Consider the following 24,321-nt stretch of genomic DNA (forward strand, 5'->3'; position numbering starts at 1 on the left):
CGCAATTCTTTAAAGATCATCTACCTAAATGGGATTATTAGCAATGATAAAAGGCATAACAAAACAAACTCTAAATTCATAGCTCCTATTTGATAAAGTGTCCTTAGAACAACAATAAATTTCTTTCTGCATAAACCCGGTCCCATAAGAAACCTGGTAAAATGATGAATCCACTTCTTAGACGTCAATGCAGCAAAGGAAAATAGTTACGAAAATCACAAAATTTAATACTCTAGAAAAGGTTGGACATAATCTTCCTAAGGTGTAAGACATTCTCAAACTCAATGAGGTAATTTAAGTGCAGGGTTTAAATGGAATAACTCATTTTCTCATAATGTGTCATAGTTCCATTATTATAATTCAACAGTGTCCACATATAATGGCCTAAATCATACATGTCAAAGAAAGATTTAGTAACATACTGAAAAACAGTACAGTGAGACATTGAACCTAACTGATTCAAAAGTTAAACCTAATTAAGGGAAGGTTGATACTTCAGCTATTCAGAAACAATCTATCTAATGACATTCCACCTAGAATATATTTTATTTGGTTAATTAGGATTAAAAACATATCAAATGCAACGAATTCAACAACATAAATTTGAGAAAAGGGAACTAAATATTAAAGGAATTATGGAATAGATCCATAAAGATAGCAACAGCCATAATTTGCAAAATACATAACAGGTTCTTGTGCACAACTTCATCGAACTTAACAACACAAACTTGAAATTAAACACACAGTAAACAACAAATTCTATTACGAACATGAAGTAATGGACATTGTTTGGAAATAAACAGCACATATTCAGCAACCAACCCTTCAGTAGCTCACACTTTTAATGGCGGTTGACTTCCACCATGTAGGTATCCTCCTGTTGCATCTTTAGAAGTTTATGTTACTATTATCAATGTTCTCTAGTCAACTTAAACCTGTTTTTGACATCAAGTGGTCAAATGAGCGAGTATATTGTGTTGTCCAAGTGATATAGAAAAATAATACCTTCTTGCAAAAAAGGAAAAAGAAACAACAAATTGCCTGCAAAATAATGCAAGCATAATAAAGATTATTAATGAGCTAATGAATAATGTGTAAGTTTAAAAAAACACAACATCTCAGTTTGATCTGAAATCATCAAAGGGATTGAATTTCTCTAAGTTCCTTCTCTTCTTTTAATTTCTTTAGGTACAAACCAATAAAAAAAATAAAGAAACTAAAGTCATTATTTTTGTCCTGTGATCAATTCAGTTGAGAAATTCAAAATAGCCATGTTGAGAATGTTTTAAATGCCCCTTATATGTTTGTCAGGGAATCAGGTATATGTCATGAATTAATGAATGGTAGCTTGATCTTTTTTATTTCAAGTTTCTAGCCATCAAGTGAAGTGCAAATGCAGTCACAATATGAAAATTAGCGCGTGTTGCCATAATATTGAGCCTATGCAAATAGTTGGTGCAACTAAGACACCCTGACATTCCAGTTAACCAAATGCCAAAAGAAAGGTTTAAGAGCTATGAAATTTTAGTGCAGTTAAATATTTCATTAATGTTGGGACTGAAAGCTATGAAATTTTATTGGAGGGACCAAATTCAATTCATATCTATTTTACAGGGACTAAAAACATATTTGACCCAAAAGAAACAAATTGTTCAATAGCAGTTTTAGTCTTAAGCTGAGACCCTTGCTATTCCATGGTGTGTGAAATAATTAAATGGTTTGATCAGGGGGATGTTAAACCACTTACAGGATCAGCAATGGCATGCTTGACCAATACCGTAGTAATTAATAAACACCAGATAGAAAACATGCTTCCCATTCAAGTTCTTCACTCGTAATTAACTTAGAGTTTCCTTCAGGGTCCCTAACCATCACTTTTCCATCGACGAACTTCTTTCTCCACCAATCACAAAATTGCTCATTCACTGGCCAATATAGCTGCATAAAAAACAGAATGGCAGAACAAATAAGAGGAAGATTAAAACAACTATAAACAACTTAAATCATTGTGTATATAACTTTCTTACAACCTTTGGCTCAACCTTCAATCGGAAAGTAACGAACTTGTCAGACTTGGGAGTCACGAAGACAACCATGATCAACTACAAAAAGGGAAAACTTTGTGAGTTACACATAACTTCATTGGCTTGAATGAAGAATCCAACCGTCACAAATGTATACAACAGATAATATAGAAGTTCCTAATGGCAGCATAACCAATAACCATACAATAGATAGTTTGTGCATTGAGTGAGCAACCTAAGCTTATATTATGATAATAAAAAAATAAATTAATTATTCAATAGACTACATACTTATAAATATTGATTTGTTAATAGTAAATATGGACTAATTTTCTCTTATAAAATGTCATTAGTTACTTAAAATTATTTTTTACTTATAAAATGATTTAATATTTAAATATAGAGATGAATTTTTAAAAATAAATAATTTTTTTAATTTTTTAATTATTTTTATTTTTCAATTGCAACTGTTAAATTAAAATCAATTATTTACTTATATATTTAAATTTTTTAAAGACTAATTAATAATGGGTAATTTAATTTTATTAAATTTTAAATTGTATATAGACTCATTTATAAAAAAAAAAACTAATTATTTTTTTAAATTATTAAATCAGAAAAATTAAATTTAAAAAATAATATGTACTCCCAAGTTTATACTATTTATATCATTATCATGTTTATATCAAACACATAGGATAAGATGGGTCTCAGACCCTCCAAATTATCAAAAAAAAAAAAAACACATAGGATAAGATAAAATTTTATCATCTTATACTATCTTACTCTAATTCAACCCTTGTATCATATCATGTCTTAGTCTATCATAACCATCAATAATGATTACAAGGGTTAAAAACATGAAAGTATTACTAGACCAAAAAAAACTAGACCAAAAAATACTTAATTTAAGTTATTACTCTTAAGTCAAAAGAAAAGATTGAATTCTGAAAAAGTCATTTGTTGAGAGAGACTTTCATTATATCCCGAACAAGTTAAAAACTTGTTAATGACCCCAAAAAATCAAAGTTTCAAATTCAAATGTGTAAACAAAATTATAGTTTTCTTCATATAATGTACACCACTTAAGAATGTGGTTTACGGGTGCATCACAACTTTTTTGATTGAAAATATAACAATGCCCCTTCCTTCAACCTTGCACTTCCAATCCCTAGACTACAACTCTACTATCATCCAGTCGTTGCACCACCACCATGTCGTGTTCCAAAAGATCTTATTTCCTCCACCTCGGCCCTTTGTTGCTCTCACTGTCTTGCCTCTTAATTATCTCGCCCCATCTTCAATGTATGGCCTTATATGTTCCTATCTACAACCTTTACCCTTCCTAACCCTAGATCTGTAGTCATCGCCTCAACATCGCGCATCGTAACCGACCATAAAAGGGTAATAAAAACTGAAGGATCAAGGTTCAAACCTGGTGAATGGACTAATTTACTAACAACTAACATTTACGTATAAAAAAAATTATCCTCATACCTCCCTTAGACCTCTCTCCTACCACCACATCTTGAAAATTGCATCTCTTCTCTCATCTCTCATTTTGCATCAAGTTGGAGTTTCAAGGTGGAGATGTCACGAATATTTCAAGCGGTGGATGATGGTGGTGGAAGCAGTCCGAGGAATAGGAGTGCCCAAGATTTGAGACAACCCGAGCTTGTTGTCGATGCGAAGATGAGCTGGTTAGAGACCTCAATTTCGACCTTGTGTTCGTACAAGGAGAAACGCGAGCAAAGATGCATTGTAGTGATGGTGGAGACTAGACCTAATGAATGTGCGCTTTAAAGGTGAAACTCCTCGTAACTATGACGGAAAGAGGTTTCATCGCGACACGAACACAATCCGCAACCCCATAGAACCCCTGTGCCGCGTGAAGTCCTCACTGAGTCACCCATGATCGTTGTTAATGACAAGTTGAAGATGGTGGCAGAAAAGGAAGGTGGTGCATGCATAGTAAATTCGATCGAAGGAGGTAAACAAAGGGCTAACCCACTCTTTATTTATTTTTATTTTCCAAAGTATACCAAATATTGGTGATGGCTTACGTGGCTGGCCACTCAGATATCATATCATCCAACACGTCAATTTTATTCCCCAATTTTATACTACCACGCTATTCCTTTCCTTTCCAGAACAACCAAATCAAAATCAAAATTTCCCTTCTCAAATCGGAAATTAGGGTTCCTTCCCACCATTCCAATTCTCGCAGTCTCTGATCGGAATCAACTGTGCCAGGTACGATCATTTCCCTTCTTCACCCATTTTGCAGATTTTTTCGATTTGCAAACTCTACAGAGATCGATCCAACGCAAGTTAGATTCCTTTTTGGTTGAAAAAAATCAGATTTTTCTGATTCCCCTTTTGATCCTTATTCAGGTGAAGTTGATTGATAGAGGATGGGGGCATTGATGTCAAGGTTCTGGTTCATGCTATTCCCTGCAAAGGAGTATAAGATTGTGGTGGTTGGGTTGGACAACGCTGGAAAGACCACCACCCTTTACAAATTGCATCTTGGTGAGGTTGTCACTACCAACCCCACTGTTGGTAGCAACGTTGAAGAGCTTGTCTACAAGAATATACGATTCGAGGTCCATAACTTATCACTTTACTAATTTGTTTTTATATCTTGATCTTCCTTTATTGTAAGGGTGTAGTGCCATCTTTATTGCTGCAAGCTGTTTGATCCTGTAACTAATTTATCTATCTGCATTCATATTTAATTTATCCAAATGTGATGAAAATTACTGTTCAATTTTACCATAACATCTTGTTAGGTTTCCATTAAAATGGTGTTTTGAACACACTAGGACTAGACGGTGCTTATCCCTGTACAATGTTTACTTCCGGTCGTGTGTCTATTTCTAAGAATGTTTGGCTACCCTTGATTTTATATAATATCATGTTTGAAAATACCTCTACAATTGATTATGTAGCCAAAACCAATTATGGTGAGAAGCTTATGTGAGTAGGCAGAATTGATTTTGATTCAAACATCTACAGGTCTAGTTGGCATTTGATATTGTCAAATGCTAGGTGTTTCTGTATGAACGTGGCATGATCTCCTTAATGTACCCTTTGCTTTGTATTGGGGGGTAAGAAGTGTTTTCAGGAGAACCCAAGGGTGTCAGATTGATTTACTCAACTTATTCTAGTGATTTTTAGGTTTTGAAGAAAGCTTTGTTTTTTAGGTCAGATTGTCTAATGCTTTGTATTGCTTTGATAAATAAACATGGTCTACCATTAAAAATTGTGGCGCATGCACAGTAAATTTTGGGCTTGTCAGATCAACTTCTAAGTTCACTTTTTAAAGTTCTCAACTCTGGAAACATCAATTGTTTTGACACATTCTATAAAAATCAAAATATAAAGGAGTTAGGGGGTGGAAGTTAACTATACTTATACCTTTGTAAAACTTTAGGTTTTGAAGAGGGGATGGATTTTTAATGCTTGTTTGTCCCCCACCCCCCCCCCCCCCCCACAAAAAAAATTGGTGTGCCTATTGAGTTGCACAATAAATTTTAGGCTTGTCAAAATCAACTTATAAATTCACATTTTAAACATCATTCCCAAACCCAATTGAACATTTTCTACCTCAAGTTCTAACTCTGGCAACATCAATTTTTTAACACTAATTTTACCAAAATCAAAATATAAAACAGATAGGCACTTAACCTTTTACAAACTCCTTTCTTTGCTGATTTTTTTTCCTCCTAGTGAAGGGGATTAGTTTTGACTACAATCCATGTACATGTTCTTGGTATATTTCCAAGCTTTCACTCATGTGCAGGATATTACTCTACTTTGTGATTTATTTCAGGTCTGGGATCTTGGTGGCCAAGAAAGACTCCGGACATCATGGGCAACATATTACCGCGGAACTAATGCTGTAATTGCAGTGATCGACAGCAGCGATAGAGCCAGGATCTCTATTATGAAAGATGAACTTTTCAGGTTGCTGGGGCATGATGAGTTAAAGCAATCTGTCATTCTTGTCTTTGCTAATAAACAAGATATCAAGGATGCTATGACTCCTGCTGAGATCACTGATGCACTATCCCTTCACAGCATCAAGGATCATGATTGGCATATACAAGCATGCTGTGCCCTCTCTGGTGAAGGGCTGTATGATGGTCTTGGATGGATTGCCCAGAAAGTAACTGGCAAAGCAGCAACATGATGTTGGTTTGCTGGAAACTAAGGATGAGATTCATTTTTCATGTACTGAATTTATATGATGAGTGACAGAGTCAAACCAAACCAAGCTAATTTGTAGATTGTTACAGTTTCAATTTGTCTAAAGGATCATATTGTTTACCTCTGATATCAGGATTGAAACCACTACAATCCTACCTTATTCCAAATGCTTTACATGAAATAAATATGCTTTATAATCTAATAGGTGTCGGTGGCATTGGATTAGTGACAAAGTTTGATTCTCATGAACCACACTTTTGGGGAAATATTTGGTTTTCACCCACCCAGGTCAGATTTGCAAGAGCAAATTATAACACCCAAAAAGAAATATTTTGGACATCTTAAATTATCACCGATTGGAATTATTGTCTAAGCAATTGAGCTGTTTTCTGAAACATAAAAACTGTGTATTTGCTGTAATTGTCATATGCACACGGAAACATATATGAAAATTTGCCAATAACTATTGTTTAAAACTCAATCTTTCTATGCCAAACTGAGCCTGAGGGAAAAAAATAAATGTAGAACTATGACGATTAGCTTTGGTCATCAGAGAATCGAACATCTGCAGCAGCTTTTGGAATCTTGGGGGCCTTCAAACCATTTATCCCATGAAGGACTTACAGGACCAGCAGTTCTGTCAAACCAGAAAAATAGATCTTTAGTTACTAAAACATATAGAAGATAACATGCGGTTACAACATTGATAAGGAAAATTGCATAAGTGATCTTACAATGGTAGTAACGGATCAGGTCTTGCTTCCACATTGCTAATCATTCTGGCAAAAAAAACAGGGTGGGAATTAAAAGTTAAACCAACATTGATTATAAGTTGTGGAATCATTTTGTGCTCGTAAGCTTACTCTTTGCACGATGTGGATGCTTTCTCCATCTTTTCAAGCTGTTCCAGTTCTTCCTACATTCATTTTGAAGTTAATAAGATTAAAACAAGCAGAAGTTCGAAAGCTAGAATTAAAGAAAAGTCACCCTAAGAGAGGGTAAAGGTCAGTTTCAAAATCACACTGATAGGAACCAGCCAAAGAAAAGATAGAAAAGCATGATATTATTGAAAGTAAACCCCAGTTGTTCGAGAGAACCTGGACTCTCCTAAATATCAAGTTCTTACAGCATTCCCTACATCCTCAAATTCAATAGAGTGCCTACTCATGTTATACATTGAGTAAAGAGTACCTTCTTAGAAGTGATCTAAAATGTGCAACTTTGGTTTCTAATTGATCACTGCATTAAGAATTCGTGATCTCAATCATCACTCGCTTACTCAAAAGACTTCAGAGATAAATCATATTCCATCTATAATCTGTCCCATAATCTAAAGATTGCTAGGTGAAAAATTGAATCTAAATTATTCCCAAAAACGGAATTAAAACATTTGGGTACTGGATGGCAATAATTGTAGAAAAAGCATCAAAACGGGTAAGTAATAAATTACTGATAAATAAGAACTAGATGCAAACTGTGAAACTTATATAGAAATGAATGGAACAACTATTTCATGAAATTACTGCACCTAACCAATCTTCAGAAAATAACAAAAAGAAGGTTTCACATACTAAGCCAACTAAGTTAGTTGCAATTATATCTACAGAGCAGAAGTCTAAGGAATTATTATGAAAGGATAAAACATGCACACACCTTGCCCGTGCCCCAACTTAGTCCCTTAGACAGAAAAATGCTAAGGTTCTTGTCTGTGTGAACATTGAAAGAATGACTCAAATTATCCAACATAAAAAATTAGATGACATAATCTGTTTTGATAGACATTTATCCATTATAGTGACAACTGACCTGCACTAATTAAGACCCTGAACTTTTAATAAGACTGTCTAGAAAAAGATTTCAGTCTCTCCCTCACTCTATAGGTAACTCAATATAAGCATTATACAACTATTGAGTTTCCCAAATCCCTCCCTCCAATAAAATTCAAAAGTCAGGGTGCATATTCCATATTGCACAATTTTGACTATATATGGTTTTTCAAATTCTACTGCCATTTCAAAGGAAGCTGTCACTAGCAAAAATAGTGAATAAATAAGTTGTTAATTTAGAGTCATCTTAAAGAATTATATGCCCCTTAATGCAAAATAAATGGAATTTCTGGCAATTTCCTACTTAACAAAACGTTGAAGTTGTCCGAACTTCAAACTACAAGTCGGATTAGTAACAAGAAAGAAAAGTGAAAAATGAAACATGTGTTTAGTTACGTTATTTATCATCAACGTTCTATTACTGTTATGACAAATTGGCAATACATCTTGACAGATAAATCCACATACTACCAATCATAGTGAGGACTTGCAGTGAGATGGAATGAAACATAATAGAATCAATTCTATAGTGATGACTTGTAGTGAGATAGAATGAAACACAATAGAATCAAGTCCAAACTATTCCACTCTACTTCCCTCCACTCTCTTCCCTTCCCTTCCATCTCATTCCATTCCACTCTCAGCAGTAAGTATCCAAACAATTAGAGGGTGGATGGTTTCTCACCTGAATTGTTCCTACATCGTTCTAAAGACAAAATTGGCAGCTAAAGCACATTTTGTTCCCTAAGAATAATTCATAATCCATATTCTGTTGACATAACTGAGTAGAAAAACATAATAATTACCATAAATACTCATCAGAGAACAATCTAACCAAAACACCATTTTGGCCCTCCAAAGATACACTTCACATTAATTTAGTCCTCCAAAGATTTGCAAAATCATGAGAACCAAATTAAGTATATCGGGAGGACTTTGAATAAAACATCTATCTATCCAAGCTTCTAAATCCAGGTGAACATAATAAAACCCCAGCAATCAAATCAACTAAATAAGAAAACAAAATTGAAAAAAAAAAAGTTAGATCTTTTCCAATCCATTTTACATTTTCTCATAATTCATAGAAGAACAAAAAAACATCCCATAAGAAAGAGCAAAAAGGCCAACAAAAGAAACAAACAACACAGTCAAAATAAACAAAAAGAAAAATCATCCCTGCCAAAGAGCAAAACTCCAAAACATTGTTATGAATTATGATGATAATGATGAAGTGAGTACATACCTCTAAGAACTTGGCTTCTTGTTCTGTCCGTTTCAGTTCAGCATGTACCCTATGCTTCCCTCTAGTATCTGCAGAAGACAGAGAATGAGTCCGGTGGGTCATGGGTTTTGCGGATTCAGGACCACCCGATTGCATTTTCTGAGTTCAAAGGCTAGCTTTCACACAATTGATGAACTACAAAGCCTATGAAACAAAGATGATTGATTGAGTGTGACTTAGTTTTTCTAGAAAAACAGGGATGACCCAATAGACCAAATCAAGTGTTGACCATTACAGATACAGAAGAAAGGTCTAAAATGAGAAAATTTGGTGAAGACTATGAGAAAAAGGTTCAGGTTTGTTGTGTGTTTGAATTCAACTTTGAAGTGAAGTTGTGGTTTTTGTTTGGAACAAAGGTGGTTTCCTTTTGAGTTTCTCATTTTTTGGGTGTCTTTTTTGTCTTCTTTTCTCAGAATCTGATTTTGTTTCCATTTCTCTCTCTTTCTTTTCAAACTTTGTGACTTTCTTTGTTGACTAGTGAGCACAGTGTATTATTAACTGACTACTTTTATTAATATAAAAGGCAAGTATATTATTGATATTAATGAGTAGTGATTTGTTCAAATACAAATCCTCCTTTTACTATATAAAATATATTCTTTTCATATAGGTATTATATGGATAAACATCAATTAATGCTTTATTGGTATTCTAAGTGAATAATTATTATGAAATAATTTTTTTATTGTAAAGCTGACATTGTATATGACAATTTACAAACAAATAGTACTAAACGATTTTGGAATTTGCAACGAGTTAAATAGAAATCAAAACTAATATAAATTTATATATTAGATGTAGTGTGAATGGACTTTCATCTCCGTTCACGAAGAGAACCGAGATTCACACTCAGTCTTAAAATAAAAATAAAAACATATCTTAGTTCTAGGATTGCATCCTTTTTATACATGAAAATCTTTTCTTATGTAAGATAATCTCAATCCTCAAATCTCACTCATCCTATTACGATGGGAGCAGCACACTAGACATATTCAAACTTAATATCGTTTACGAGTATCTAATAACACAATTTTCTTCCATATGCATAAGGTGTTAGGCTTAGGCTCTTGACTGTGGTTTGTCACATCGGTCGACCCATTATTTGCTTTGGCTCCTCTAAAATAGGCAAGGTGATTATTACATGCCTAGATCGGTCGTTGCGTCCTCATATAACCGAGTCATATGATCAAGTCGGTCTTCTATAAGAGTAAATCCATCATTTTACCCTCAACTAGGATCTACAAGGCCAACTCTTAGGCCCATGCCTCAATTGGTAATACCGGTCCACAAGCCCCTAAGACATCAAGTTTTACGGTTAAGGTGAAATGTGTTTTTAAATTTCCTCGAATGTATGTTTCTTGGACATGACTTTACCGGTCCAAGCTCCCAAGAAATCGAGCTTTTAAGTATTGTGTAAAGTGTCTTCAAACCTATTTGAACCAAGATTTTACAGAGACTGATTGAGATGGATTCGACTAAAGACTTATGAAAAGTTTTGAAAAAATGTGCTTGCACAATTTGACAATTAGCACCATGTAGATATAAAATTTAAATTATTTAAATAACACTTCAAATTTATTTTTGGTAATAAATCTTCTGTAAAATCTATAAAAAAATTACGAAGATAAAAATTACGAAGATATATTTTTACAAGTATATTAATTTCGCTAATTTGGTAATTAAAACTAATATAATATAGGATAAATTGCATAGATTTTGCATTATAGGGATATAAATTTTGCTGGGTAAACTTATTTTTTAAGGAGTTTAAATAGATATTTACCAAGTAATGGAAAAAAAATGAACTTATAGGTCTAAATTTTGTATTAAACTCTGAAACATTATATCCATGGCGCAAGAGAAGAGAGGAGAGGATACTTTCATGTTCAATGCTGATCCACCAACACCGCCGCCGCCACCCATACCGCCTGACCAACGTAAAGCGACGTTTAAGGAGAAGGTAATGGGGACCGGGCCAGTGAAGAGACGGGAGCCACGTCAGTTCAGGAACTTGGTAACGACGGGGGTGATGGAGAAAGAAAACGTTAATGGGGATAGGCTCTTCCCTAGCTTTGATTTTGCGGTGGAGGCGAAGTATGACAAGATCTGCCAACCCTTGCAGGGTTGTCTGGTGATCAAACTGTTAGGCAAGCATATCGGGTACACTGCCTTGTGTGAGAAACTGCGTTTGATTTGGCGGCCCACAGGGGGCATGGAGGTGACGGATGTGCACCATGGTTATTTTATGGTTCGTTTTGACAGTGAGATGGATAGAGAGAAGGCCATGACAGGAGCCCCATGGCTGATATACGATCATTACTTATCAGTGAAGCCCTGGACGAAGGACTTTGTAGCAGCTGACGAGAAGATCAACACCACAATGGTGTGGATTCGGATCCCTGGACTAGGCATGCAATTTTATGATGAAGATATCCTCTTAACCCTAGCCACTGGGGTTGGAACGCCGATAAAGGTAGACATGAACACAGCTGATATGCGGTTGGGGAAGTTTGCCCGTATTTGCGTGGAGATTGATCTTGACAAGCCTGTGGTGGGTACGCTCCGGTTGAGAGGAACCTGGTATAACATCGAGTATGAGGGGCTACACCTTCTATGCTCTAAGTGTGGGTGTTACGGGCACCTCTCAAGAAAGTGTAAGGTGGTGGCTCCAACATCAACGGCGGCAGCCACACAATCTACGCCGGCGGCGGGCACGAGTGCAGGGCAGGGGGCAACCCTAGAGACAGCTATCGTAACAGTTAATGAGGATACCATGCAAACCGAGAATCACGCTCCCAAAAAGGCAGTTACGGTTCCTATGGCAGCACATGGTAATTGGTTAAATGTGGCGAAACCAAAAAGGAAACAGAATAATAACGCTACCACCGGGCCACCGAAATCGAAGGGGAGTGTTAATGTTAATAGATTCCAGACATTAGCTACTATCTCTGAGGGGGTAACGGATAGCGTGATTGGCGGGAAGAAGGTTACCAGCGCCAATCATGGGGTGGGGTCCAGGACTGGCGAAGTGAATGCAAAGAAACGATCAAGGAGAGAGGAGGGGAAACAGAATCCGGTGTCGGTGCAAGCACCGCTACGCATATTGGCGCGCCAAGAGACTCACCAAGTCACGCCGCCGGTGTCGGGGAAGGTAGGGACAGGTACGCAGCACCAGCCAAGGACTCGAATGGTAGGGGACAAAGTTGTGTACGATTTGGGAGGTGGCGCAATGTCCACCATGAACCTGCAGTCAACGGGTGGATGCGGGTACAAAATCCTGAATGCGGTTGCCCATACCGCTGGGAATGGAGAAGGGTGCTCCGGAGCCAATGACCCGATTGATCCAGGACCGCAGGATATGATGGTCATCGTACCAACCAAGTAATGGTGTGATACCTCTAACCCCAACAATCTTAATGGATTTTACAACCTTCCAAGTGATTGCGTGGAATATACGTGGGGGTGTGAGTGCCCGAGGCCAACGACGGGTGAAGGATCTCCTGAGGTCCTTTCAACCGTCCATCATTGCATTGTTTGAAACACACTGCAAGTTTGCTCGTGTTCAACACTTCTGGAGGCAGCAAGGCTATGAGCTCATGCATGAGGTGGAGGCAATCGGGCATAGTGGGGGTATTTGGTTCCTCATCCCAACTGCTAGAAGCTTCAACGTCAGCCTTGTAGAAGCATGGGACCAAGTGGTTTCTGCTGAGGTCCAGCATGGAGGGAAGCGATGGATATGCTCAGTGGTATATGGCAACCCAAATCCGATACGACGACGGGAACTGTGGAACTATTTGGTTAATTTCAGGGACCGATGTCAGGTACCATGGATGGCGTTGGGGGACTATAACGAGATCTGTAACCCATCGGAAGTAGTGGGGGGTGATTTCTGTGAGGCAAGGGCAATGGAGATGATGAGTATGGTTGATGGGTGCAATTTCATTGACTTAGGTTTCACAGGACCTAAGTTTACATGGGAGAGACACGCTAACGGTGTAAGAGTACTTTCCAAACGACTTGACAGGGCGCTTGGGGACGTTGCTTGGAGGTTGTTGTTCCCGGAAGCGTATGTGGAGCACTTGGCACGGGTATACTCGGACCATGCTCCCATCCTGGTCCGGTGCGATGCTGCGCCAGGTGAACGGAGGCCACGACCATTCCGATTCCAGGCTGCCTGGGCAACTCATCCGTCATTTGAGGAAATTGTAGGCCGCTCATGGGATCTTCAGGGACTCTCCTTAAAGGAGAAGCTCGAGAGCACCCGACACGCGGCGTTGAAATTCAACAAGGAGGTTTTTGGTAGCATTCAGAGAAGGAAATGGCGAGTGGAACGCAGGTTACAGGGCATTCAGAGAGAGCTGGATTGGAATGCATCAGAATCTTTGGCTAGGCTTGAGAGAGAGCTCCAACAAGAATATGACGACATTCTGCTCCAGGAGGAACTGATGTGGTACCAGAAATCTAGGGAGAAGTGGGTGATGTTTGGGGATCGCAATACGAAGTTTTTCCATCTCCAAACCATTGTGCGCCGCAAGCGGAACAAAATCCATGGCATGTTTGTTCAGGATGGCACTTGGTGTACAGACCCTATGATGTTACAGGAGGAGGCGAGAGGATTTTTTATTAACTTGTTTTCTGTCGATGTACAGGTGACTAGAAACCACATCATGGAGAACAGGACACCTTCTATCCCGGAGAACGAGCGTAGGACGCTTATTGCCCCAGTGTCCTTAGAAGAAGTCCGGAGAGCGCTTATGGCCATGCATTCTTTCAAAGCGCCAGGAGCAGATGGGTTCCAAGCGTTCTTCTACAAACGCTATTGGCACATTGTGGGGAGTGATCTTCATCAGATGGTGGCTAAGGCATTCTAGGAGGGGTGTGCTGACCCGACTTTGTTGGATACTCTCCTTGTGTTAATCCCGAAGGTGGATGACCCATGTCGTTTCAAGGAACTTAGACCCATAAGTTTGTGCAACGTGGCCTACAAGGTGATTACGAAGGTGTTGGTGAACAGGTTTCGCCCTCTACTATCAGACTTAGTAGGACCACTGCAGGGGAGCTTCATTCCAGGGAGAGGGACAAGGGACAACATCATCTTGGCTCAGGAAGTTATGCACACCATCCATACTCATAAGAGGGGGGGAGGGCTGGTTGCAATTAAAATAGATCTTGAGAAGGCGTATGACCGAGTTAACTGGGATTTTCTCCGAGCTACACTCTATGACTTTGGGTTCCCTCCGGCGATCGTCTCATTGATTATGTGGGGTGTGCAAGGGTCTAACATCTCTGTGTTGTGGAATGGCTCCAAGCTTGAGTCCTTCACCCCCCAAAGAGGACTTAGGCAAGGGGATCCTCTGTCACCTTATCTGTTTGTCTTGTGCATGGAGCGACTTGCTATTCAGATCCAGAAGCAAGTGGAAGAGGGTTCTTGGCAACCGGTCAGGGTATCAAAGGATGGGATAGGTATCTCTCACTTATTCTTTGCTGATGATGTGCTGCTGTTTTGTCAGGCCTCTAGGGATCAAATTCAGGTTGTTACAGATACCCTGAATGCATTCTGTGAGGCATCTGGGATGAAGGTGAATGTGGATAAGTCCCGCATGTTCTGCTCCACTAATGTCGATAACAGAAGGCAGCAAGAACTGTCAAGTATTTCGGGGATAAGTCGGGCTCATGATCTTGGCAAGTATCTCGGTATCCCGCTCCTTAAAGGGAGGGTTACGAGAGCACAATTTGCACCCATTATGGATAAGGTCAACTCGCGGTTGGCATCATGGAAAGGGAAGCTTCTTAATAAGGCGGGGAGGCTATGTCTTGCGAAATCAGTCTTGACGTCACTACCTGTCTATACCATGCAAGCCCTTTGGTTGCCAGAAACGGTTTGTGATCATGTGGATAAAATGGTTCGAAATTGTGTTTGGTCCAATGGCACAAATAGCAGGAGCTGGAATTTGGTGGCTTGGAAGGACATCACCCAGCCAAAGGATAAAGGTGGTTTGGGGCTTCGAAGTGCTAGGCGGAATAATGAGGCCATGTTGGGTAAGATGGTGCATAGCATGCTACGTGAGAAGGATAAGTTGTGGGTAAGGGTTTTGGAAGGCAAGTATCTGCAGGAGGAGTCCATTTTGACAGCCCAACATCAGCGTGGGGAGTCCTATCTCTGGCGAGGTATTCTAAAGGCTAAGGAGGCAATTGCACACGGGTTCAGGGCAAGGTTGGGTACGGGTGAATCATCTCTTTGGTACAGTAACTGGCTTGGGACTGGCATGTTGGCTACTCGGATCCCTTTCGTTCACATTTCTGACACAAGTATGAAGGTCTCAGATTTGTGGCGTGATGGCAGGTGGAGCTTTACAGGTCTCTATACGCAGTTACCGGAGGAGATCAAAGAGGAAATTGGCATGGTTTCAATACCTAGTAAGCCAGAGGGTGAGGATCAGATATTATGGACTGAGGAGAGTAATGGGTGCTACTCAACAGCTTCAGCGTATAACCTACTCACTGAAACTGATCAACAACCTTCACAGATGTGGAAGCTTATTTGGAAATGCCGGGCACCCGAAAAGGTGAGATTCTTTCTATGGTTGGCTGCTAGGGATGCTCTCCCTTCGAATCACCGGAGGTACCGCTGTAGGCTTGCAGCATCGCCGGCATGTGGGCGATGCGGTGGAGCGGTTGAGGATGTTGATCACATCTTGAGAACGTGTCCGGCGGCAGTGCAGGTTTGGAGTCATTTTCGTACGCTACTTCCAAGGTTGCCAGGTTCGCTGAGTTTCTGTGAGTGGCTGGTGGGGAATTTGCAGCACTCGGATCACTCGCTTGCGTGCGCTGTCATGTGGCTGATTTGGCTTTGGAGAAACAATGCGGCCTTCGAGCAAACACCATGGTCAGTGGAGGTTGTGCTACGGAAGGTCCAGATAGCAGTGGTAGAATTTCAGAGATGGGGCAGAATGAGTTCCGTGAAGGATACGACAGCAACATCCGGTGACGGGAGGGAGAGAGGCACTGTCGAGTTGTGCACTGATGGGAGTAGGGTACCAGGATTGGGGACCCTGGGAGGTGGTGGTGTAGTCCGCGACATTGAGGGGAGATATATTTCGGGGTTTGCAGCAGCTTGGGATGGGGATGATGCGCTTGCAGCGGAACTACATGCGTTGTACAGTGGCATGTGCCATGTTTGGGACCTTGGGCATCGCAAGGTTGATTGTTTCACGGACTGTAATCAGATGGTGGAGCTTGTGATGGGCACGCAGGATGTGAGGTTACACTGGCAACGTGATGAAATCCTGAGGATCCGGGGATTAATTCAGCGGGAATGGCAAGTGACGGTGCGTTACACTCCTCGCGAGAGTAACATGGTGGCGGATGCTTTGGCTAAATTTGCGACGAGAACGAGATGCAGGTGGCAGGTCTGGAAGCTACCTCCGGCGTTCATCGTTCCCCTGCTGTGCCAGGATGTCCTTTCTTAGTTTTGTTTAATTTTCCGTTGTAACAAAAAAAAAAAAACTCTGAAACATTTTAGAATCAGACTTTACCCCCTAGGCCGCGCAAAACCTGGAAAATAGGATGTAAGTTAGGTTTGGGTCACGCAAAGCCTGACTTGGTTTGGCTTATTTCCACCCCTAGTTGATGAGAGTAGGGCAACAATGATAGGTAGGCAGTTGGGTCTCATCCGATTGATGGCGTTTGTGGAGGATGGGTCAATTTGTTGGTTGGTTTGGTGGTGGCCAAAGCCTTTGGTCAAGTTTATGGTGAAAGTCCATACTAAAAGTATTACAATTGAAAAGTGAAAGAATTAAGCAAGCAGAACAACTCGTGTGAAATGTGCATAAAAAGAACTAGTCTTCAATCTTTCTCCAACTCCAAGTACCCTTTACATAGTCCATCTTGAAAATATGGTTGTTGGGAAATTAGGGTTAGAGCTTCTATTCTTCATCTCAAAGCTTCAAACAACTTCTAATGAGGCATTAAAGCATGCGTATTGCTATTAACAATACTTGATATCTTTTTTTTTGAATAATTTCACCACTCTTGATGACCACATTTAATGCCTATATGCATGCATTTAATGCCTCGTTAGAAGTTGTTTGAAGCTTATGCTTAATGATTTTTTATTTAGAAGTTATAATAAAATCAAGGCTTAAAGGGTCAAATGACCCCTGAGATTACAAAGGGAATCAGTTCTAGGACCTATAAATTTTTTTTATCAAATTGGGTCCCTAACTTTTTTTTTAATTCAATTAAGGCCAAATGTTGCCACATCTCAATTTTATCCTATTAAGCAATTCCACGTGGCTTTTTCATTTTTTTTAAATAGAAAAAATATAAAACTTTATTTTTTTATTTCCAACTCATATATTAAAGCATAAATAAAAAAATAAAAAACTTAATAAAATCTCTAATCAAAATAAAAACCTAATCTAATCAATTTAGCCCCAAATCTAACTAATCTAAAAAAAATTCAACCCATATTTTTTTTTTTAAACACCTCAACCCATATTAACATTAACAAAAGGTAAAAAGAACATTCAGCATGAACATTCATCTTCTTCCAACCCAGAGAAACCAGAGATCTAGCATCTACTCACATACAACAACAACCCCTACACAAACCAGAACCACCACACAATCAATCCTAGGGGAGATATCCCAATATCGTTCCATCTAAAGAAGCAGAAAATGAGGAATTTTTCATCTGGAAAAGAGGATCCCCTTCAACAAAAGCACAAGAAAACTCCTTCTCTACTATCAAAGCTTCATCACAGCCAAGCTCCAATTCCATTTTTCCTTTGCAGCAACCAACAGTAGAGAGACAGTAACCAATTGCCCTTGTAGCCACGAATCCAAGTTCTCAATTTTCCCCTGCAACACCTGAATCATTCATCTGTTCTTCTTCTTGTTTAGCATTCATCCCCTTTTGCGATTGAACCTTGGAAAAGATGACAAGAAGCAGAAACAGCAGAGGCAAGGGTTTGTTCGTGTCAACCCCTTCGCCACCACCATGAGCCACGACGGCGTCAATCACAACCTGGCGGAGCTTTCCATCTCCTCTCACCGCATTCCCTCCAACGCTGATGCTGAGTAGAATCGGATGGTAGAGGCTCTGCGTTTTGGAACTTGTTGAGGAGATATTGGATGAGTTTTGAAAGATTAAGAAGGAGGAGATGGAGGCAGAGATTTGGGAAAATGGGTTGGGTTAAGGAAGGGTGAAGGTTGTTGGTTGTGGTGGTGGGCGGGTAGTTGTTGTTGTCGGTGTTCATGAAGGTTGTAAGGTTGTTGTGTTTCTGGGTTTAGGGTAAAGGTTGGAGATGCAAGGGAGAGGGAAATAATTGAGTTGGATTTTATTTAGATTATGATTTTATTAAGTTTTTTTTCTGCTTATATAATTGAGTTGGATTTTAAAATTAATTAAAAAAATTAATTTTTCTAATTAAAAAAAATAAAAAAGCCTCATGATAACGGTGACTAGGGCAAAATTGAGATGTGGCAACATTTGACCTTAATTGAATTAAAAAAGAATTTAGGAACCCAATTTGATGAAAAAAATTTCTAGGTCCTGGAACTGATTCCCTTTGTAATCTCAGGGGCCATTTGACCCTCTTAAGCCTAAAATCAATTATAAAAATCTATATTGTTTCAAAATTGGTCGTCTATTTAAACACTGTATTTTTTAAGTAGTAATATTTAGAAATTAAGGGTGGTCTTTATCTCAACATCACTTGTTCTATTCCACTATAACATGTACTTTGGGATCCCTGAAAGAGAAATTGATGATTTAAATAGTATACGATGAAGTTTGAGTTGATTTTTTAGGCTTTGGCAAGTAAGAGGAGAAATTGGTGGAGAAATTAAAAGAATCCGATTCGAGTAAATTGTATGAATATTTTTTTGAAAATAAATTGCATGAATATTAATAAAGGGGTTATTCTCTTTTTCTCCAGATTATAAAATATATACCATAATTGGATTGTCATGGATCTAGCCGAGCGGCTGACTCTTGGATCTGGGTCGGATGATCGAGTTACATGTTGGTTAGGCTTGGAGTGGACCGTTCTGATGATGTCGGTCGGGCGGACAAGCCATCGTTGATTGGACTGCACAAGCTACTCCTGAGGCCCATCCTACTTCAACCAGAGGCCCATATATCCCACTACAAGGTAATTCACAAAGTCATAACAGTCAAACGTCCCACGATCACGACAAGATTGGGGAATAGTCAAGACCTCCACCCTAATTGGCGCGATCTGTCCGATTTAGTCAACCACCCAGACCTGGTTGCAAAGCTTATCCAGGAGATGTTTAATATTTGGAACGAGCTGCTAAATTAAAGACCTTGTAAGTTGTAACATTCTACGTTCGTGTACAATTGATTTAATATTTTGTTAATTTGATTGACTTAACTAGCATTTTAATTATTAACAAATTAAATAACAAGGTAATAACAATTTAAAGTTAAATTATAAACACTGAAATGTAGGGTCGGCTAAGCGAGCCAACCCTGTAGTTTCCACAAATTACGTCAGCCATATGTCTTGATAGCCATACAGCACCCACTAGAATATAGCGAGCGTGGCATAGTTAGCCAACTGACCCTTTTTAATTTGAAACTGAGTTCGAAAGCACTACTTATAATACATGCTTCTGTTATGTTGCTTTTGTTTCCTCAATGTGGGACTTGCACACCACACCTTTGTATGAAAGACATGGTTATAGTATTAGTTGCTACTTGTCACCCTTTCCTCCGTTGAGATTTGATTCCTTGCCTAGTTGGTGTTCTTGATCGATCAGATAGCAGTAACTCCATGTCTCCAACAAACCATTCTGGAAAGAGTAAAACATCTCCAGCTTCGTTACTGCTTTCTTAAGTTGTGAATCCAGACTTTTCTGGAATTTGCTTATAAGATTTCTGCCTTATCAAGTTTGGCAGTGTACAACAGTTCACCTAAACAAGAGAACACCAATTCATTAGGCATAAGTAATTGATAGAGTGAAACAACTTCTAATTGAAATAAACAAACAACCTTTGCTCCATACTCCAATTCTGCTCATAAAACACCCCCAGCTGATTCAAAATGAAATTTTGGAAATAAAACTTGTAAACAAGACAAAACTTTTTCATTAATACCGTGCAATTTCAGCTTATTTACCTTTAGACTCTAAAATCCAAGTGTATAAAATAACAGCTCTCTGTTCATGCAATTTTAATATATACATAAACAAAAGCAAGCATCTGGATACCCTATCTAGATCCAGATGCTTGCTTTTTGCACACACTTGTTAAATAATGCTAAGGGTGATCCTAGTTAGAAAATATGTAATTAAGCTGAACCTACCTAATCTTATAGTAAACTCTACCCTCTCCGTCCTCATGCTTCTTCAATGTGGCACTAGATAAGTGCTTTGGTCTCAATTTTCACCTCACAACGTGCCCCACTAACTTAAATTAATTCTGTATTGTCTTCTTCTTCCTTCTAATCTCAGCGTCATACATTTCCCCTTGAGATATTGATTTTCTGCAGCTAATGAAGCATCTAAGAGATGGCTTCTCCCCAAGATAAACAAGCTATCATTGGACAGAGTTCCCTTGAGCCAATCTTTCAGTCCAAAAATCTGCAATGTATACGGAATTAGTTTTCCTTAATCCATGATTATCCCCACAATCCATGAAAATCTTATATAATACTCTCTTTGAACTCAACAGTGTTGAGAGGGATTATGACAGTTGAAGAATTAGCTTCCCAAGATACACAACACATTCCAAGTTGATGGCTGAGATGCCGAATCAATGTGGGACTTTGATTTAAAAGGCTAAGCACTAAGATGAAATAATAAGATAAGACTCAGGGGCTAAGGGCTCTCGATGTGGGACTAAAGTGCTTATAACAAAAAATAGTAAACTCAACGTAGTGCAATGAAATTTACGGAATGGAAGCGCATAAGCAAATATTTCATTCAATCGAAATATTTAAAGACGAAATTAGCATTTATGGCAAAATTATTCACCTAAAATAAAAATATAAAAAAGTTGAACTAGGTTTGGTGGGGTGCGCCCAGCCCTTGCGATAGTGTAAGGCATGGGCGACGCATGAGAGCCCAATAGCAAGCTATTGTGGTGGACCCTCCCCCTTAAAAAATAAATTTAATATCGTGTGAGCCAATGGCCCACATATCAGATATTAAACTGATAAGAACAGATACTACACTTGATCTTAGCCAAAAGGCCGAGAAAGGTATGATTTCTAATGAAGCATGTGCCTGCTTTTATAGCTACCCAATGTGTTGTGAACTTTCTGCGTGAACGGTGTGGGACTTAAACTGTGACAAACAAAAGTGCTATTGAGCGTTGCAGTGGCTGCTATAAGAATGTTTGAATAGACTAATTTTCTCCACAGCTAACTACTATACTTTTGATTGAATTGCCTTTGTCACATGCTTCAAAAACATGTTCCCACTAAATCCTACACAGGGATAGTTGTTAGTGTCATTGTCCTTATCAATGAATGATTTTCAATACTAGATTGAAAATTATATAGAATCAGGATAAGAGCAGAAGATTGAAATAGTCTCCTCTATAACTGTGTCCATCGTTTCAAAATCAGATGAAGTGAATTCAACAAGGAATTGGGGTTAGTTATTAGTATTTGAGTAATTTGCAGGAAAAATCTTAATCATCTCTTGCCAAAGCAAACATTGCCTCAATGTTATCCCATTTTAATTCACTGGGATGATTAAGTTTCCCTGGTATATCTTTCATTTAAAGTAGTTTTCTACAAGATTCTTTCTATATCCTTTCCTTCCATCTGTGTGCAACTATTCTCAGTGTCATTACAAATTTGGGGAGGAAATCATGGGCCGTAAGGTTTACTCATGGTCATTCCTAACATTGTAACATTTCTAACATAATTTAATTAACAGTTCACCCAACCAAGACCATACTAATTCATTAGGCATAAGTAATTGATAGAGAGTAACAACTTTTAACTGAAACAGACAACCTTTTCTCCATACTCCAATTCTTCTCATTAACCACCACAACTAATTCAAAATGAAATTTTGAAATAACAGTTACAAACAAGTCAACTTTAAGCAATATCTTTTTTTTATAAGCAAAGAACTTTAAGCAATATAATTTCTGCTTATTTGCCTTTAGATTCTAAAATAGAAAGAACAGTTCCCTACTTGATTGTTAGATATATATAAGTGGTTAGAACGATGTTCTTTAATTTATTGACGTGTTTAGTTTTATATCTAGTTTAACTTTTAAGAACATTTTTCTGTCATAGAAATGTGTTCTCTTTGATGTGTGACTTAAGTTAGTACTTCCTATATCTAGTTTTAAAAGAATAAAAGCATTTTTCAGTACTCACTTACAATCAATCAAAATTGATGCGGGACTCCCGTAAATACTTCCTCCTCACAACCTAGTCACTTGATCTTAGACAAAAAACCAGGGAAAGAAATGATGCTAGTAATGAGTCATGTCTCTGTTTTTACTTCTAGTGCATATGTTTCGGTTGTGCGGTACTATCGGTGTGGGACATAAAAAGGTCATACAGTTAGTAACAGAAATGTCATTGAGCGTTGCTGTTGCTATTGCTGTTTGTTGTTATCTTGAAAAACCTTTTGTTTGACTTCTTCATTCAGGGACCAATCTTCATCCTTGAGTACTGTATACACTATATACAATGGATACAAATATAATCTGTCAATGTTATCCAAGAAGCATTTATACTCACTTTTGAAGCTTGTTTGCCCTTCTTTCAGTGCAATATGTAGTTATGCATGTCTTTATGCAGCTTGGTCCTAAGGCAGAAGATATAGAGAAGCCAGTAAATTAATCCATTGCTGTTTCTCTGGAGGCTTATTCTTGGTGCAATTGCAGCCACTTACTATGTTCTAGTCCCAGTTTACTTGTGGATTAAGGACCAAATTGTTCCTAAGGGCATGACAATCTAAGATTGGAGAATGAAGTTGGTGTGGGATATGATGGTCAAACTTTGGACCTTTACATCTCTAAAACAAGTATGATTTGCCAACATATTAGGGAAGAGTTGCTTCAGGATGACATTTCATCTTGCATCAAAACCATTCATTAGCTTTGGTTTGTGCCACTAGCTACCTTAACTTCATATTGCAGATCAACAGTCCACCTTTAAATATTTCATAATTACTGTCATCAAATATAACATTTGAATTTCTAATTTGTAAAACTTTGAACTAATAATTGTGAGATTCATGTAAACACTTATCTAAAAGGCAGCTGCATTTCAAAAATTTGTGATGGGGGAAGTTTCTAACCACCACCACTAATCTTCAAACGCAAGCAGCCTGAAAGATAAATAAAATACACAAATCTAATTGACCATTTCAAAACATTAATTTAATATCGTGACACACTGATAAGAACAGACACTGCAATTGATGTTAGGCTGAAAGCTGGGAATGATACGCTTCTTACCTTCTCATGTCTCTGCTTTTATAACTAGCCAATGTGTTACGAACTTGAAGCGTAAACTGTGTGGGACTTAAATAGTGACAACAAAAATACCATTGAGCGTTGAGTGCTCTATAGAAACGTGCAGCTAGCAGTGGCAGCAACTGATTGGTCTAATTTTCTCCATAGCTAGCAAATATACTTTTTATTCAATTGCTTTCTTGTCTTATGTAAATTCTTAACCATGTTTTTGTCTATATGTATAAAACTTTATCTCATTTGATTAATTTGCAGCATTCAAATACCCTGCTTGGAAGGGACAGTGTGATCAGAGTGAACGGAAGTGACTTCATAAACTGCTCAGTGCCACCAACACCTTACCTTCATCTCCACCATTATCAATACCCGCTGAAGTAGTACTCACACCTGCGCCATGGACTGCTAGTCGATGGCACCCAAAGAAGCTGTTCAAATTATTTTACTAAAATTCAATAGCTGTCTGGGATTGGATCTTATTGTAGATGTGTTCTGTTTCCATGAGAG

The 24,321-nt window shown here is 38.4% G+C and overlaps 3 protein-coding genes, 1 long non-coding RNA gene and 2 other non-coding genes across 7 annotated transcripts; 2 read left to right on the forward strand and 4 right to left on the reverse strand.

The window, feature by feature from the left end:
• The first annotated feature begins 4,120 nt into the window (after positions 1-4,120).
• On the forward strand, positions 4,121-6,438 carry LOC130717850 (uncharacterized). Its single transcript, XM_057568226.1, has 3 exons — positions 4,121-4,277; positions 4,419-4,630; positions 5,860-6,438. The coding sequence occupies exons 2-3, from the start codon at positions 4,439-4,441 to the stop codon at positions 6,217-6,219; spliced, it is 552 nt and encodes a 183-aa protein (XP_057424209.1). The 5' UTR covers positions 4,121-4,277; positions 4,419-4,438; the 3' UTR covers positions 6,220-6,438.
• Positions 6,439-6,560: 122 nt separating this feature from the next.
• LOC130717851 (guanine nucleotide-binding protein subunit gamma 2-like) lies at positions 6,561-9,745 on the reverse strand. The gene is made up of 4 exons (XM_057568227.1): positions 9,306-9,745; positions 7,100-7,152; positions 6,971-7,015; positions 6,561-6,873 (listed from the first exon to the last, which is right to left on the reverse strand). The coding sequence occupies exons 1-4, from the start codon at positions 9,438-9,440 to the stop codon at positions 6,786-6,788; spliced, it is 321 nt and encodes a 106-aa protein (XP_057424210.1). The 5' UTR covers positions 9,441-9,745; the 3' UTR covers positions 6,561-6,785.
• Positions 9,746-11,193: 1,448 nt separating this feature from the next.
• LOC130719691 (uncharacterized) lies at positions 11,194-12,729 on the forward strand. Its single transcript, XM_057570303.1, has one exon. The coding sequence runs from the start codon at positions 11,194-11,196 to the stop codon at positions 12,727-12,729; it is 1,536 nt and encodes a 511-aa protein (XP_057426286.1).
• A 7,087-nt stretch (positions 12,730-19,816) lies between these two features.
• Positions 19,817-19,942, reverse strand: LOC130721685 (U11 spliceosomal RNA). Its single transcript, XR_009013605.1, has one exon. It is a non-coding gene; the product is annotated as a U11 spliceosomal RNA (small nuclear RNA).
• LOC130720851 (uncharacterized) lies at positions 19,817-21,567 on the reverse strand. Of its 2 annotated transcripts, none has more exons than XR_009013255.1 (2): positions 20,678-21,567; positions 19,817-20,286 (listed from the first exon to the last, which is right to left on the reverse strand). It is a non-coding gene; the product is annotated as an uncharacterized LOC130720851 (long non-coding RNA). The 2 variants fall into 2 exon arrangements; XR_009013256.1 differs by having other exon boundaries at positions 20,366-21,567.
• LOC130721741 (U2 spliceosomal RNA) lies at positions 21,384-21,578 on the reverse strand. The gene has a single exon (XR_009013660.1). It is a non-coding gene; the product is annotated as a U2 spliceosomal RNA (small nuclear RNA).
• Positions 21,579-24,321: the final 2,743 nt, after the last annotated feature.

This window comes from Lotus japonicus, chromosome 5 (assembly GCF_012489685.1).
Source record: "Lotus japonicus ecotype B-129 chromosome 5, LjGifu_v1.2".
In the NCBI taxonomy this organism is placed as follows: domain Eukaryota; kingdom Viridiplantae; phylum Streptophyta; class Magnoliopsida; order Fabales; family Fabaceae; genus Lotus; species Lotus japonicus.

Coding starts and splice junctions, on each gene's coding strand:
- LOC130717850 (XM_057568226.1), top strand. CDS start 4,439: ATGGGGGCATTGATGTCAAGGTTCTGGTTCATGCTATTCCCTGCAAAG. Junction 4,631..5,859: donor ACAAGAATATACGATTCGAG/GTCCATAACTTA, acceptor GATTTATTTCAG/GTCTGGGATCTTGGTGGCCA.
- LOC130717851 (XM_057568227.1), bottom strand. CDS start 9,440: ATGCAATCGGGTGGTCCTGAATCCGCAAAACCCATGACCCACCGGACT. Junction 7,153..9,305: donor AAGAAGCCAAGTTCTTAGAG/GTATGTACTCAC, acceptor AAATGAATGTAG/GAAGAACTGGAACAGCTTGA. Junction 7,016..7,099: donor GCATCCACATCGTGCAAAGA/GTAAGCTTACGA, acceptor TTTTTTTGCCAG/AATGATTAGCAATGTGGAAG.
- LOC130719691 (XM_057570303.1), top strand. CDS start 11,194: ATGGCGCAAGAGAAGAGAGGAGAGGATACTTTCATGTTCAATGCTGAT.